The sequence below is a fragment of the Stigmatopora nigra genome, chromosome 7, assembly GCF_051989575.1.
Source record: "Stigmatopora nigra isolate UIUO_SnigA chromosome 7, RoL_Snig_1.1, whole genome shotgun sequence".
NCBI lineage: Eukaryota > Metazoa > Chordata > Actinopteri > Syngnathiformes > Syngnathidae > Stigmatopora > Stigmatopora nigra.
This window is the reverse complement of record NC_135514.1, coordinates 12072169-12087958: the sequence shown is the minus strand read 5'-3', so window position 1 is coordinate 12087958 and position 15790 is coordinate 12072169. Positions and strand designations below refer to the sequence as shown.

General features: G+C 37.3%; 1 protein-coding gene across 4 annotated transcripts in view; it reads left to right on the top strand.

Annotated features, from left to right (window-relative positions):
* Nucleotides 1-15790, top strand: part of LOC144199231 (mannosyl-oligosaccharide 1,2-alpha-mannosidase IA) — a 116384-nt gene that overhangs the window by 72976 nt on the left and 27618 nt on the right. For all 4 annotated transcript variants that reach the window (XM_077720729.1, XM_077720730.1, XM_077720731.1 and 1 more), the window contains 2 exons: nucleotides 9799-9914; nucleotides 13395-13475. In XM_077720729.1, the coding sequence (XP_077576855.1) occupies nucleotides 9799-9914; nucleotides 13395-13475 (197 nt within the window). The remainder of the gene's footprint in view (nucleotides 1-9798; nucleotides 9915-13394; nucleotides 13476-15790) is intronic.

Genomic DNA, 15790 nt, shown 5'->3' with positions numbered 1-15790 from the left:
CAAGTCTAAAAAGCACTGACAAAACCCTAACAATCATCGGAAATTATATGCCTTGCAGTTTTTAAAATGTTTATCAAACCCAAATACACACTTTCAGGCACATTTTTTTTAAATTGTTATGAAAAAGGGATCAGACTCTAAAATCAGTCTCAACATTGATCAAAAATTTGAATTAACCGATTAATTAACTGGTTTTATTATAATTACATCATAAAAAATAGGGTTTTTTTTGGCGGAAAACCAGCCCAATGGCGTTTTTTTCAAAGGATCAAATTCAACTAAAAAAGATCCTGTTTTTTAATGTTTTACTATATCAGTTAATGATTTAATCTAAAAATAAATATCCATAAGTAGAATGCAATAATTAATAGATATACAGACTATTTTGTCACTATTGAAACAAATCTATAAGTAAAAAAAAGTAAATTTCCGACAAATCAGAACTAAAATAGTGTAAATAAAAAAGGATTTAATAGTGATTAATCAAAATTTCAACAAACTATAAGCCATTAAAAGTGTTCAATTGAGTTTTAGTGATATTATTCGATTAAACTAACATTGTAGACGACAATATGCCCTTTTTTCATTAACATTCTGTCATATTTGTAACAAACTAGTATTCAGCACTTAATTGAAAATCTACAATTAAAAAAATTAATGCATTCTAGTTCAAATTACCCCATTAGCACCAGTTTATATTAATCACCAGTTCATCAATTCAAAAATCCGCTAACTATTCCTTCAATGCATGAATTGTCCATATTGTAAAAAACCCGACAGTATGCTGAAATCTACTAAACTACTCAATTTATACTTCCTATTTTATTTCCATGCGCAAAATGGAATAAAACAGAAAATCTTGGTGCATCTCTCAGCACAAATATTTAATTCTAAGAACTGATTTTTAAATCATAACCCCTTGAACAGGCCTTTGGGTTATTTTTTAGGCATAGAAACAAAATTGAATCGAGCTAAAAAAAAACCTTAGGGTCCTTTAAACCCCAAAAAATCTTATTTTTTTACTGTATACATATTCTTTCATCCTTTATATGTCATAATCAATTTCCTTCTCATTTTTTTACTTGTTATACTCCATCCCCTAACCCCAGATTGTCTTCCCAAGTAAAAGCCCAAAAGAGATTCCGTCACCCCCAATGTGTGTACAATGTTATTACCCTCATGGAAAATAACATGAACCCGGGGTCCTGTAAAGCCAAGGTTTTTTCGATTGTTGAAAAGATGAAGGAATACAAATTGAACAATGCAATCTGTCACATAGCCTCTCCATTTTTTGCACAAGTGAGATTTCCTGTGAAAAATGTTTATTGGACGAGAGAGTTGGAGACGGCCCACATGTGAGGAGAGATTCTCGTCTGATCACGTTTTTTTTGCCTAGGCGGCGCCTGGAATACAAAATGAGAAAAGTGTATGCGTGAAGTCTTGACCTTTCCCCCCCACTCCCCCCATTGCGTTCCCAGTGACCGTTTTGTAAGCTAACGTTTATTGAACACTCCCAAGGGTTCTTGATCGTTGGTCTTGGAGATGATGGGTAGGGAAAGGCTATATGAGTCAATACAAATCGGTAGTCCAAATGATTAGGAAGACGCTTATTTTTGGTCACCAGATTTTGCCAATAAGAAGTTCTATTGTTCAATTTTTTTAAGAAGAGAAAACTAAATCAGGGTAATGGTAAAATATTTGTATAGTGCCAACATTAAAATAGATTCTGTAATATATGGAAAAAACAGAAAACCAAAAACAAAAAATCACCACTGTCGGATATTAAAAAAACACAAACGCTTGAACTGAAACAATACTGTTAAATATGCAGATGCCATCTTAGTTTACCAAATCTTCCATCATATAGCTCCTCCCCCACTGCAAGATTTTATACAAAAAAATCCAAAACATCAACAATGGCTGGCTCTAGAGGTGACTGTGTAGTGAGTGCTTCATACCTGGAAGTCAATAGCAATTACCGTATTTTCACGACTATAAGGCGCACTTAAAAGTCTTAAATTTTCTCCAAAATAGACAATGCGCCTTATAATACAGTGCGCCTTATATATGGAAAAAAAATCCTTCATTGAGGGTGCGCCTTATAATGCGGTGTGCCTTATACTCGTGAAAATACGGTAATCATCTTTATTCCCGGGTGGTCAAAGTGAAAAATAAAATACTTTCAATATTAAAAAGTAGAACAGTTTTAAAAATAGTCTCAGCGTTACTGCTTTCAATTTCCTAAAAAAAAAAAAAACGACTCCAAACCCCGAATGTCGCTTTAATCTCCATCTCAGTTGCCAACAACACGATCCTCATTTTTCACGACAAATATTGATATTAAAAGCGTTCTCCTGACAAGCACTTCCCCGGGTAATTACTTTCTGGCTGGAACGGCGTCGACAGGTTTTCCCCTACCGCCTACCACCACCTCTCCAATTACCTCTCAATGGGCCAAGCTGCCAGTCTTTAAGGGTCCCGCCATGACGATTGTAGAGCGCGGTGAGCGAATGGCGTCCATCTTTTTGCCAGCAGCTCGAAAAGAAAGTACCTCACAAATGGTGCCTATCACAACGGCCTGTCGCATTATCGTCCGCCGGCGCAGCGAGAGGCTCGTTACCATATGCCCGCACTCCATCTACGGGCCATCCATTTTTATATCCCACGGGTTTCGCCGTCATTGAGCGCTAGAGATCATCTGTCTCCATGGCAACCTTGCATTTAGGTGACAAATAGCAATCTGGTTCAAGCACAACTCACAGAGAACTCATCCATAGCATCTTTTTAAAATTGCTCAGTTAAGTTGTCAAGGGAAAGTGCTGATTTTAGATTTCTTTTTTGATACTATATACAGTGGTACCTCGAGATATGAGCTTCATTTGTTACGGGACTGAGCTCGTATATCAATTTTCTCGAACGTTTCCCATTGAAATGAACTAAAAACTAATTAATTCGTTCCAACCTTCTGAAAAAACACTAAAAACAGGATATTAGATTGGAATTTTTATTTTATTTGTTCTAATTTGCCATCTATTAACAAAGTAATACATAACTAGTTGTTTAATATTACTAAAATGTGTTTAATAATACTAAAATTAGACCGATTTTACGACTTTTTTGCACGGCTACGCGCTCGTAACATAACAAACTAATTTAAATGAACTTAAATGAACGATACATATAAAAAAGTGCATCCGTTAACAGTACATATGAAACAAACAGAAAAAAAGGACTAAAGTATTAACATAATCATCACTCATCATTAAAGTTAAAAGTATAAAGTACAAAGTAAAGTAAAAAGGAATGTATTAAGAAATATTAAAATGTTATTTAAAAAAAGATACAAGGTCTGTAAAACAAGAAAAACAAATAAGAGTGGACAGAGCTACTGCCACCTGCAGAAGCGTGATGGCGCCATCTTGGAATTAAAAAAAAAACATTATTGGACATTATTGATGTCGGCGGGCCGGATTAAAAAGCTTAGTGGGCCGTATGTGGCCCGTGGGCCGTAGTTTGCCCATTTCTGTGATAGAACAAAGTACAACAACGCAATGATATTTAAATAAAAAAAACATTGTTAAAGTAGTGGCCATCAATGGTAAACATTTAAACGTCCAATTTACTTCGTACGATTGATTTAATTGGCAAACCTGGCATCGTTGTACAAAATACAGTCAAAAATGACTAGCACGTCGTTATCAGTACCACCAAATTCGTCCTCTTTCTTTCAGGGATTACAGCAAGTCCCCCTCAGGGAAACTCGGCACTCGTCATCAAGCTTCTGCGAGAGGATTAGAGCCAAAATGATGAAAATCTAGTTGCTCAATGTATGACGAAGCTGCTGGATTAAGGGGGCGGGGCAAGGGATTGCGCTCTACTTTACTGGAACGACGTTTCCATGGCGATCCCATGTCGACAGGGGTGAGGGTCAAAAGGACGCCAAGCACTTGATGTTTTTCCCCTTTGCGACCTTAAATCCTACATTTGTGTAATCTGATGCCTGATCGGTCTGTGGTGGACTTTTCCGTCGGGGGTGGGGGGGGTCCGGTATTCGCCATGCTCGCGACGTCACAACCATCTGAGACATTTTGTCGTAATCACTGTTTGGCAGCTTTAATCGCAGCGTTTTGCTGCCAAATGTTTAAGCTGATGGCGGTTTTAGCCTACTATTAATATGTTCAACTTTATTTAGAGTTGCTTCAGTCTTCAGCCTTTTTGGAGTAAAAGGTCGTTTTTTTGGTTAAGAATCTTTGGTGGTATACTCAAAAATTTACTGTTCCTGACAGCTACTGATGAGTTGTTTGGGGTTTGAATTGATTTTATTCTTTTGTCTGTTTATGTTTCTGTATTTGTGCAAAACTGGGCAGATGTTTGGGGACTTCACTTCTGTGCTGAAAAGGTTTTAGTTATCAATCTTGACTTAAAAAGGTATTATTCTTAAGTAAATTAGTTGAATTTTATATTGTGTTTTTTTATTGTGTCAAATCCTGTCTGAAAAATGGTTACTGATTTTTTTGTTTTGTTTTAAAGTGGTAGTAGAAGTACTAGTCGTAGTATTATTATTAGTAGTAGTAGTAGTAGTAGTGGTAGTAGTGGTGGTGGAAGTAGTAGTAGTATTGTAGTTGTTGTTGTAGTAGTGGTAGTGGAGGTAGTAGTAGTGGTAGCGGCAGTAGTAGTATTAGTATTGGCAGGAGTGGTAGGGGCAGTAGTTGTAGTAGTAGTAGTAGTATTGGCAGTAGTTGTAGGGGCAGTAGTAGTAGTAGTAGTAATGGCAGTAGTGGTAGCTGCAGTAGTAGTAGTAATGGCAGTAGTGGTAGCTGCAGTAGTAGTAGTAATGGCAGTAGTGGTAGCTGCAGTAGTAGTGGTAGCGGCAGTAGTAGTACTAGTAGTAGTAGTAGTAGTAGTAGTAGTAGTAGTAGTAGTAGTAGTAGTAGTAGTAGTAGTAGTAGTAGTAGTAGTAGTAGTAGTAGTAATGGCAGTAGTGGTAGCTGCAGTAGTAGTAGTAGTGGCAATAGTGGTAGGGGCAGTAGTAGTGGCAATAGTGGTAGGGGCAGTAGTAGTAGTAGTAGTAGTAATGGCAGTAGTAGTAGCTGCAGTAGTAGTGGCAGTAGTGGTAGCGGCAGTAGTAGTACTAGTAATAGTAATGGCAGTAGTGCTAGTGGAAGTAGTAGTAGTAGTAGTAGTAGTAGTAGTAGGAGGTGGCGTCGGCAAAAAATTGTTTGAAAATAGGTTCTGATTGGATACGATATGTTGCAGTTAATTTGATGTTAAGTAGGAATACTAAGTCTACTTCAAAATACAATTTCAATACATTTTAGCTGTTAATATTCAGACCTAGTAATTTTCATTCGTAATTATCCCTTTTTGTATTAGTTCTCTTTTTTTTTGTCCCTTGCTGCACATCTAAACATATTTGATCCCTGAAGCCAAGTCTTGACCGAGCGCATGACCTCAGTTGTCCCATCTTGTCCCAATCCCCTTCTTTTTATTTCCCCATCTTAAGTTAAGTGGGGAAGCAGTTGAGTCAATGGCACAATTACAGGCCAAGTTGCGTGAAATGAATTGCTTTTATGCTGACAGGCTTGGGGGGAACTTTTGCACCCTGCTTTCCACAGTCGGTACCTCACTTCAGAAAACGAGGTGGAAGGTAGGTTACGGGTGATAGCAACTGCCCCAAGCACCCTAGAAAGGATAGGGGGTTCCACCACGATCAAAGGAGGATCGGTCGCCAGAGTCCAATTGGATACATGTGACGCTTAATGGTACTGGCAAGGGTTTCTTAGTAGGTTAGCCGACATTGCTCAAGGCCCCGATGCAAAATATTTTGGACTTTTAATGCAATTGAGTGTGAAAATGAAAGGGAAGGAGGATTCGGGCTCCTGCTTTCCATGTTCTGATTAAATTTAATGTCAAGCTTTTCGCTTAAAATATGAAATTTATAACACCTAAACTGTGAAATGAATGAATTCTGATGAAAGCGCTTGAGTTTAATCTTTATTTTTTAAGAGACTTCAGTGGGCGGCGGTCAGATTAAAGTCGATTTGTCTGTTGCGATAAATTATACAAGAATTTGACTCATTGTTACGGTGTGAGTTTGTACTTGATTGTTTTTTATGATTTTTAGTGAGCGGAAAACATGGTAGCAAAGGTTTTAACCGATTGGAAACTGACCGAAGGCCACAAAAACAGTTCCCAAAGTCATTTTTTATTCATAACACAAAACAAAGTAGACATATCCATCCCACGTGGATCCACAAAACAGTTACATGAAAACAAAACTAGAGTTTAACCATATTAGGAAGACAACTGGGCGGCACTAAACACTTGAGTTTTAGTCTTTTTTTGTAAAATCCACAAATATTTGAAATCCAAAACATCTTTTAATAGTCGCTGATTAAAAAACATCACATAACACTGCATTTCTTTTACCCAAAACATTTAATTTTAATTGGTTTATGCTTAGAAAAACACAGTATTTTTGGCAATTCCCAGGTTATTTCATAATTAACTAACATTTTAAAGATATCCTCTAGCGATTTTTAAATCCAGTGTACACGACAAGTGGGCAACACCCAATTGGACGCATTTGGAGTTAGATTAGGTTAATTTACATTAGTTTACATTAGTTTTAGTTTGTTTACATTGGTTTACATTAGTTTTAGTTAGTTTACATTGGTTTGCATTGGTTTGCATTGGTTTACATTGGTTTACATTGGTTTACATTGGTTTACATTGGTTTACATTGGTTTACATTGGTTTACATTGGTTTACATTGGTTTACATTGGTTTACATTGGTTTACATTGGTTTACATTGGTTTACATTGGTTTACATTGGTTTACATTGGTTTACATTGGTTTACATTGGTTTACATTGGTTTACATTGGTTTACATTGGTTTACATTGGTTTACATTGGTTTACATTGGTTTACATTAGTTTTAGTTAGTTTACATTGGTTTACATTGGTTCACATTGGTTCACATTGGTTCACATTGGTTTACACTAGTTTACATTAGTTTACATTAATCTACAAGAGGCAATTGCACCTAGTGGCATACAAGTTAGCTGTCATTCTCGATGACTGTGGGTCAACACGAAAAGATTTTCTGAAACAAACGAAGTACTAGAAAGTCTGCCATGATGCTCAGAATTAACATTCTGAAGGCTTTCCCTTGCCTTTTCTTTTTTGCCCTAATCAGATCTTCCGGCTTTTACCTCTTGTCAGATTTTCTGGCTCAACAAAGCATTAGATGCACACTGACCATTGCTACCCGGCCTTTTCCGACCGCGGGGAATTATGTGATCGATGTGCTTGAGGCTTACGGGTAGCGGAAAGGATACGAGCGTTCGATAAGACAGTGTAATCTCATCTGAAAAGCTGTCATATCAACCATCCTGACACGCAAGCCGCACTTTCCCCCAGCGCCAAATTAGACGATTAGATTGAGGTACGTCGAGTCTGGAACACCGGCTCTAATCTTGTCCTCGGCCGTTTTGCATTCGGTATCGGCGTTTGATTAAGTTAATGTGTGCCAGACACGTTACGGTGTTTGATCACACATTGACCGAGCTACGGTTTCAAGTGAAAGTTAAGATAAAGACTACAATACGATGTAAAAGGATCGAATGCAAACACTGCTAATCACTTGATGTATCTTAGTGCATGGCGTCACCATTTATTCCAAAGACAGAGTGGCTCCAAATCAATGACTGGAATTGAAGTTGAAGTGCGGTCTATCTGGCCACATTCTTGAGATGGTCATCTGAAAAGATTCTTCCCAGCATTCCAATTGGTTGTCGTTGTGTGTGTGTGCTTGTTTGTCACGCACCGACAACTCTCTGGCTTTCACTCTGTGCGATTTACATCTTCGTGATCTGCATGTAATAGTTTAAACTAGGGATGGGCAAACTTTTGGGCCCGGGGGTTACATTGACTTTAAACTTTTGACAGATGGGCCGGGTCAGCATAAGATGCGATACATATAAAAAAAAGTGCATCCGTTAACAGTACATATGAAACATAAACAGAAAAAAAGGACTAAAGTATTTACATACTCATCACTCATTATTATAGTAAAATGTATAAAGTACAAAGTCAAGTAAAAAGGAAAATATTAAGAAATATTAAAATGTAGTTTAAAAAAAGATAGAGGGCTGGGAAACACGAAAAACAAATAAGAGTGGACAGAGCTACTGCCATTGGCTTCCGTGTGACGGCGCCATCTTGGGAAAATAAATAAATAAAAAATAACATTATTTGGACAGCGTTGGCGGGCCGGATTAAAAGAGGGGTGCTGGATCTTATCCCAGCTAACGATGGATACATTGAATTGGTAGCCAGCCAATCACACCAGGGCACAAGGAGACAGAGGACAACCTGTCATCGCTTGGGGCTATGTAGTATTCAACCAACTAGCTTAGTATGCAAGTTTTTGGTATGTTAGAAGAAACCGGAGTACCCAGTGAAAACCCACGCAAGATCATACAAACGGTACAGATCTAGGATCGAACCCTCGATCTAAGAACTGGGTGTCGACGTGCTTACAATGTGTCACCTTGACGACAAGAAAATAAATATATAAAAGTGCTTATTCTTTCTTTATCACAACGCTAGCAAACATTGCCAAGCAGACATTTATTAGCCTGAATCGGTCCTGTGGGCGCTCTGTCCATTTTTGTCAAAGTACTACGAGAAGAAAGGCGCCAGTGGCTCACGTGGGCGCCCCGAGAACAAACATTGATGAATTGATCTGCTCTGTGTGGCCTGGCGCTCAATCAGTCTTCTTCACATTAAGGTTGTGTGTGTGTGGGGGTCTTTTTTTTTTAAACTATTCGGAATTTTTCACACATCTCTTTTTGGGACCTGAAGAGAGCTCAAAGTGCTTTATAAGCGAATAATCACTTGGGAGCTAAAAAAGGAAACCGCATTAATTGATTCACGATTGATGAACTCAATGGTCTGCAGTGAGGGCTGATTTTTTTTAGATGTCCAATCCTGGGTGGCAGGTTGGCAGCTAAAGAATGTAGTTAATTTTATTCCACTTAAGACTATTTTTAAATACTTATTAGCACTTTCTCTGATTGCATTTTTATTTGCATTTTTTATTTGCATTTTGAAAGTATTACCTGGGTAAATAATTCATAAGTTCACATTTTAAAAACATTACAAATGAAATATGTTCATTTAATTAGAAATTATTCTAAAGTTATTTGATAATATTTTAATTATAATAGCTTTTCTGTATTTTTTAGTTTCGCTTTATAGTGCGAAAGATACGGTAGTTCAAATTCAATAGATTTTTCTTCTCAAATTGCAGTTTTATTCTTTTTTTATTCTTCAAAAGCACACTTTAAATAGTTTTTATTGTGAAAATAGTATTTTATTTTGTAAAATATGATTCTTTTTAAAAAAAATCAAACTCCCAATTGTTTAGAAACAACTGTAGTGATTTTGCTGGTGACCTTAATATCACATCAGGTTGTCCCAAACGCTTTAAAATCAGAAAAGATTGGACGTTCATCGCCAGGGAGTCAAAGAAAACCTCACAATTTTGCTCGAATAAACGAACAAAATCGTCGACGGCATTTCAAGTTTGGTGTCAACATGTATTATTCATCGGCATTTACGTCAAGCCGCTTTGCTGAAATGGTGACCTTGTATATTGAATTCATTTGTCTCCAAATATGAATGTCTTAAATGTTTCTCCCACAACAAGCATTAGGCGGCTACGGTGCCGACGGTTATAAATTGTGTGGCGGGCCGACGACACTGGCTCACGTTGTCTGGTGTGCTTCCAGGTGGCTTGAGAGGAGCATCCATCATCGACTCGCTGGACACGCTCTACATTATGGGATTGTTGGACGAGTACCATGACGCCAAGGAGTGGGTCAGAAGCAGTCTGGACCTCACCTCGGTAAGAACACTAAATTGGGGCAAAAAATATTTATAGCCGTAATACATAGGTTTGTCCCGATAATATATTTTGCAACCCCACGATCTAATGATATTTATTTTATAACTAATAGGGAACTCATTGGCTGCCTATCACAGGGCTTGACGTCCAATCCATTTAGACTAGGAGAGCCGAGTGAATGAAAGCTACCTTTTTAAAATTTCAGTTTAGGACTCTTATTCGACACAATTTTCATCTCAATTAAATCCATTATCCGACCTATTTAAAGGAAAATCTTTACTGTATTTTCCACTATAAAGCACATCTTCAATAAATTAGTTTTATATATAATGCACGCACACTGGACTATAAGATGCAAGATAGTAGTAGTTTTAGTGGTATTAGTAGTAGTAGTGGTAGTAGTATCAGTAGTAGTAAAAGTGGTAGTAGTAGTGGTAGTAGTAGTAGTAGTAGTAGTAGTAGTAGTAGTAGTAGTAGTAGTAGTAGTAGTAGTAGTAGTAGTAGCAGTAGCTGTAGCAGTAGCTGTAGTAGCAGTAGTAGTAGCTGTAGCAGTAGTAGTAGTTGTAGTAGCTGTAGCAGTAGGAGAAATAGTAGTTGTAGTAGCTGTAGCAGTAGGAGAAATAGTATTGGTAGTAGTAGCTGTAGCAGTAGGAGAAATAGTAGTGGTAGTAGTAGCTGTAGCAGTAGGAGAAATAGTAGTGGTAGTAGTAGCTGTAGCAGTAGGAGAAATAGTAGTGGTAGTAGTAGCTGTAGCAGTAGGAGAAATAGTAGTGGTAGTAGTAGCTGTAGCAGTAGGAGAAATAGTAGTGGTAGTAGTAGCTGTAGCAGTAGGAGAAATAGTAGTGGTAGTAGTAGCTGTAGCAGTAGGAGAAATAGTAGTGGTAGTAGTAGCTGTAGCAGTAGGAGAAATAGTAGTGGTAGTTGTAGCTGTAGCAGTAGGAGAAATAGTAGTGGTAGTAGTAGCTGTAGCAGTAGGAGAAATAGTAGTGGTAGTAGTAGCTGTAGCAGTAGGAGAAATAGTAGTGGTAGTAGTAGCTGTAGCAGTAGGAGAAATAGTAGTGGTAGTTGTAGCTGTAGCAGTAGGAGAAATAGTAGTGGTAGTAGTAGCTGTAGCAGTAGGAGAAATAGTAGTGGTAGTAGTAGCAGTAGTAGCAGTAGGAGAAATAGTAGTAGGGGATTGTGTTATATACATCAACTAGGTGGAGCTGTGCTTAAGAGAATTTCATACAATGATTAGCCAATATTAACCCATACAAAAGGCGTATTGCGTGCGTTTGACAAAAAATGGAAAAATATTCTTTTATTTGCGCCTTATAGTATCAGTATAATAAATAATCTTAACTCATTGGCTGCCACGGTGCTCGGAGTGTTGATGGGTAGACCGAATGATCGATGCAAGTCCCCTCAGTCAAAATGGATTGTACTTCGATAACTGCCAATGAGTTATTGATTAAAAACAAGACCAAATAAATACATTTACATCTTTTTTCCTTAAAAATTGACATTTCCGGGCTTGATTTTCATTCACATGCTTGGATCAAGAACAAACCTGGTCATATGTTCAATCAATATTTCAAAGAAAAATGACACTTCCTTCCTTCTCCAAGATCCCCTTTTGCATAATCATGTTTATTCACCGATCGCTTCCTTGTTCCGCCGCCACAAATGAACTCGTCAACAAGAACACTGAGTAGGAAGAAACAGGAAGAAGGAGGTAAAAGGGAATTGTTTTGCCTTGTCTTTCCTTCCACTGGCTGCACACACAAAGCATTCCAAGAAGTCATTACTACCGTCATGTTCTCAGTTTTTGTTTAATGCTTGTTGCGCAGGGTTTCGTGACCCACATCAGAACAAATGATGGACTGAAAAATGAAAGCCCATTGATTTCTGTTCTTTTTGAATCAGTCAGCACTTTCATCCCAAATAAGAAGCATAAATCTAAGCCTTGCCCCTCCTTGGTTTTGTGTTTTGTCGATAGTGTTTAACTGTGGGCTGTGGGTGTCAAGCTCCTGTTTACCCGTCTTGGTTAATTAGATGCAGCGGCAATTGAATAATTAACATATGCATTTTTTTTTGCTATCGTAGACCTTAAAGCTCAAGAAATTGAATTAGTTTAGCACGTAAATTAAAGATGAATTAATTCCATTCTATTAATACTATCTTAATTTTCTAAATCATAAATGCCCATTCAACTCACTTAAAAATACAAATAATTCTCTTTATTTTATTTAAAATAAAATTGTTACCAGTTGAAACTGAAGAACTTTATTTTTCGCATTTATTTCAACAAATATTGTCATTTCACAGTAATACAGTCACATCTCTACTTACGAATGCCTCTAGGTACGAAATTTTCATGTTATGAAATTTTTTACATGCAAATGAGTGACTCAAGATACGAAAGAAATCCAAGTTATGAAATCCCCCATAAAGTAAATGTATTTCCTTTCCTATTATTTTTATTTTGAAAATATTGTCTCAGATGCATTGATTCTCACTTTAGAAAATTCCTACCCCTCAATTGGCTGTCTCACAACAACCACTATCCATGTTTCAAGATTCTCTCCGTCCACCTGGAATAAATTCTCCCCTTATTAATGATTGAAATTCCCCTTATTAAGCAATTAAAACCCGTACAAATGCAACGTGGTACATTTTCACACACTTAAGGCACAGTAATGTCTAAAATGTAGTACAAAATGGACGGCTTTCGGCCCAGGTAGAACAAACTTGCCGCCATCTGGTGAACAAACACAGGTATTACGTCTCCCATAATAACAACCGCGTAGGGAACTATTTCAGCGGTCATGGCCCATTTTCATATGCACTTTAACCAAATTTAAAAGGGTTTAGTTGGTAGTTTTTTGAGGACCGTGGAACGAATTAGAGAATTTACATATAAAGTACATCAATACTTACAAATTTTTAGAACCAATTAATTTCGTAAGTAGAGTTTATCACGTTAATAGGTTCCAAGACATACCGTAATAGGTGAAGGTGTTTTTCTGGAGTCTATTTAATATTATTTACATTTTTGACTCCCAATATTATTGTTCCAACACTAGAAACGAGGTATTGCTGTAATGCTTATTTTAAATGACCTCTACTTGTCAAACATTCGAAAGCAAAACTTAGCTTTTAACTGCAACTTTTTATAAAGAAATTTGTGTGCTTCTTACATGATTCCCACTAATAAAAATCATCGTCTTGGCATGTTTTGACAGATTTTTGGTCCCGTTTTACTCGATACGCATTGACTTGATGCCAGCTGCCGCGATTACATTTTTGTCACTCCTCTGTGGACTTAATGACAATGCAAATGGAACATGATTGCTATCTAAATATAAACATTAGTCCCCTGAAAAGCCTACAAGTTAGCTTGATCGATGACATTATTAATGATCATCCGTGTTCTCGCCGGAATGTCACCTCCACGTTGACAAGGCTGACAAGTAACGTCCCTCCGCTCCTGTCCCGCAGAATGGCGAAGCGTCGCTCTTTGAGGTGAACATCCGTTACGTCGGCGGGCTGCTGTCGGCATACTATCTGACGGGAGATGAGGTAAGATGAATGGATGTCTGTACGTGTACCCTCTTGTCTTTACTCCCAGTTCAAAATTTGACGGATGAACAGACTTCCCGGTGTGTGACAGTACAGTACGAGAGAGTGTGTTTGACTGTTAAAAAATGATGGATTTAATGTCGGCTGGTTTTTCACCTGCTGGACGCCACGTGAATCGACTTATAAATCCGTTACGGATTTTCCGGACCATAAGTCCCTCTTTTTTAAAATGTTTTATATAGTTTGTCCGGAATATAACTATTACTACTACTACTACTGTTACTACAACTACCATTACTACTATTACTACAACTACTACTGTTACCATAACTACCATTACTACAACTACTACTGTTACCACAACTACCATTACTACTATTACTACAACTACTACTGTTACCACAACTACCATTACTACTATCACTACAACTACCACTACTACTATTACTACAACTACCACTACTACTATCACTACAACTACCACTACTACTATCACTACAACTACCACTACTACTATTACTACAACTACCACTACTACTATCACTACAACTACCACTACTACTATTACTACAACTACCACTACTACTATCACTACAACTACCACTACTACTATCACTACAACTACCACTACTACTATCACTACAACTACCATTACTACTATTACTACAACTACCACCATTACTATTACTACAACTACCACTACTGCTATTACTACAACTACTACTACTGCTATTACTACAACTACTACTACTGCTATTACTACAACTACTACTACTGCTATTACTACAAATACTACTACTGTTGTTACTACAAATACTACTACTGCTATTACTACAAATACTACTACTGCTATTACTACAAATACTACTACTGCTATTACTACAAATACTACTACTACAATTACCACAACTACTACTACTACAATTACCACAACTACTATTACTACTTTTACCACTACTACTACTACTACGACTACGACTACTAGAAAAAAAGCTTTTTTTAGGCAGTAGTTATCCAAAAAACTGCAAAGGGACACGGCAATATCTGACGCTTTACAAAACAGATGAGTGGAAAAGATAGGTTACCCAGACAAAAGGCTTCATTATCCATGAAGAATGGATGGAGGTCAGCAAAGGACCATGATGAGCAATTCCTCTCAGCAAAGACCCCCAAGCCCACCACCCTCTCGAATACCACCCCCGTCCCCCACACCTACACACACACACACACACACACACACACACACACACACACACACACACACACTCACACTGTAGGTGAACTATTTTTAACGGTGACCACGTGTAACGGGCTAATGGAGAAAGCGCTAACGGAATTCTCCGGCGGCTTTAATGAAATGTGAACATATGTCATATGGCAAAAATACATTAGATTGAGCCTATATGGTCTTCAAGTACATCCATGCCTTTATAAATTATGTATTTTACAGCAGAAATCTTGCAAAAAAAGACTTGCTTGTATTCATAACAATACTCAATACTGGTATAAAAGCTTGGAAAATGATGCAAAAACTAATTTGGGAATTTCACTAATAGGTTTGTATTTTTTGTTGTCATTTTTAAGTAATTAAGGAAAAAAATGCCGGTTAAAGTAGCACATTTTATACCAACAAGGCGCATCAGAAGTCCAAATCTTTTTGAATGAAAGTGGTTTTGAAAGCAAAATGTACATGATTTTGTTTAAATTCGCTCAAATTTACAGAGCATTTGGAATGGCTGTCAAATTAGGTAATCTGAATTATTTCCATTGAGAAACAAAAAGAAGGATAAAAAAATATATATCTCGTTTTAATCCCATGCTCAGAAATATACAACAAATAAAATTGTTTGCCTGACCTACTTACTCAAATCCAAACACGAGCTTTGACTTATACTTCAAATATTCTTCTCCTTACTACCAAATTGAAAAACTCCACATGTATTATTATTTTTTTATACATTTTACTGAAATTGTTGGGTTTCACTTGCCTTATAGACTTGCCTCATTGCTGTCAACATGTGTCAGCTGTCAATCATGCCGGCAGGCTCACAAGCTTCATGTTTTATTTATACATCTCTGGGATACTGCCAGTTTCTTATTTTTATTGTCGATCTTACTCTTAGGAGTGACGTCAAACTACTCTAGAATAGTCAGAGTCGCAACAAATGAGTATGTAACAATGACTTGAGTGTGACAGAGCCAAAATGGAAGAAACGGCCTTGTCGCTACAGGGGGGTTGTCATTAAGAACTCTCTTATAAGTCCCTGCTGTTGATTTGTTTGCCAACTTCCCTTAAAGGCATTCCACCTTGCATC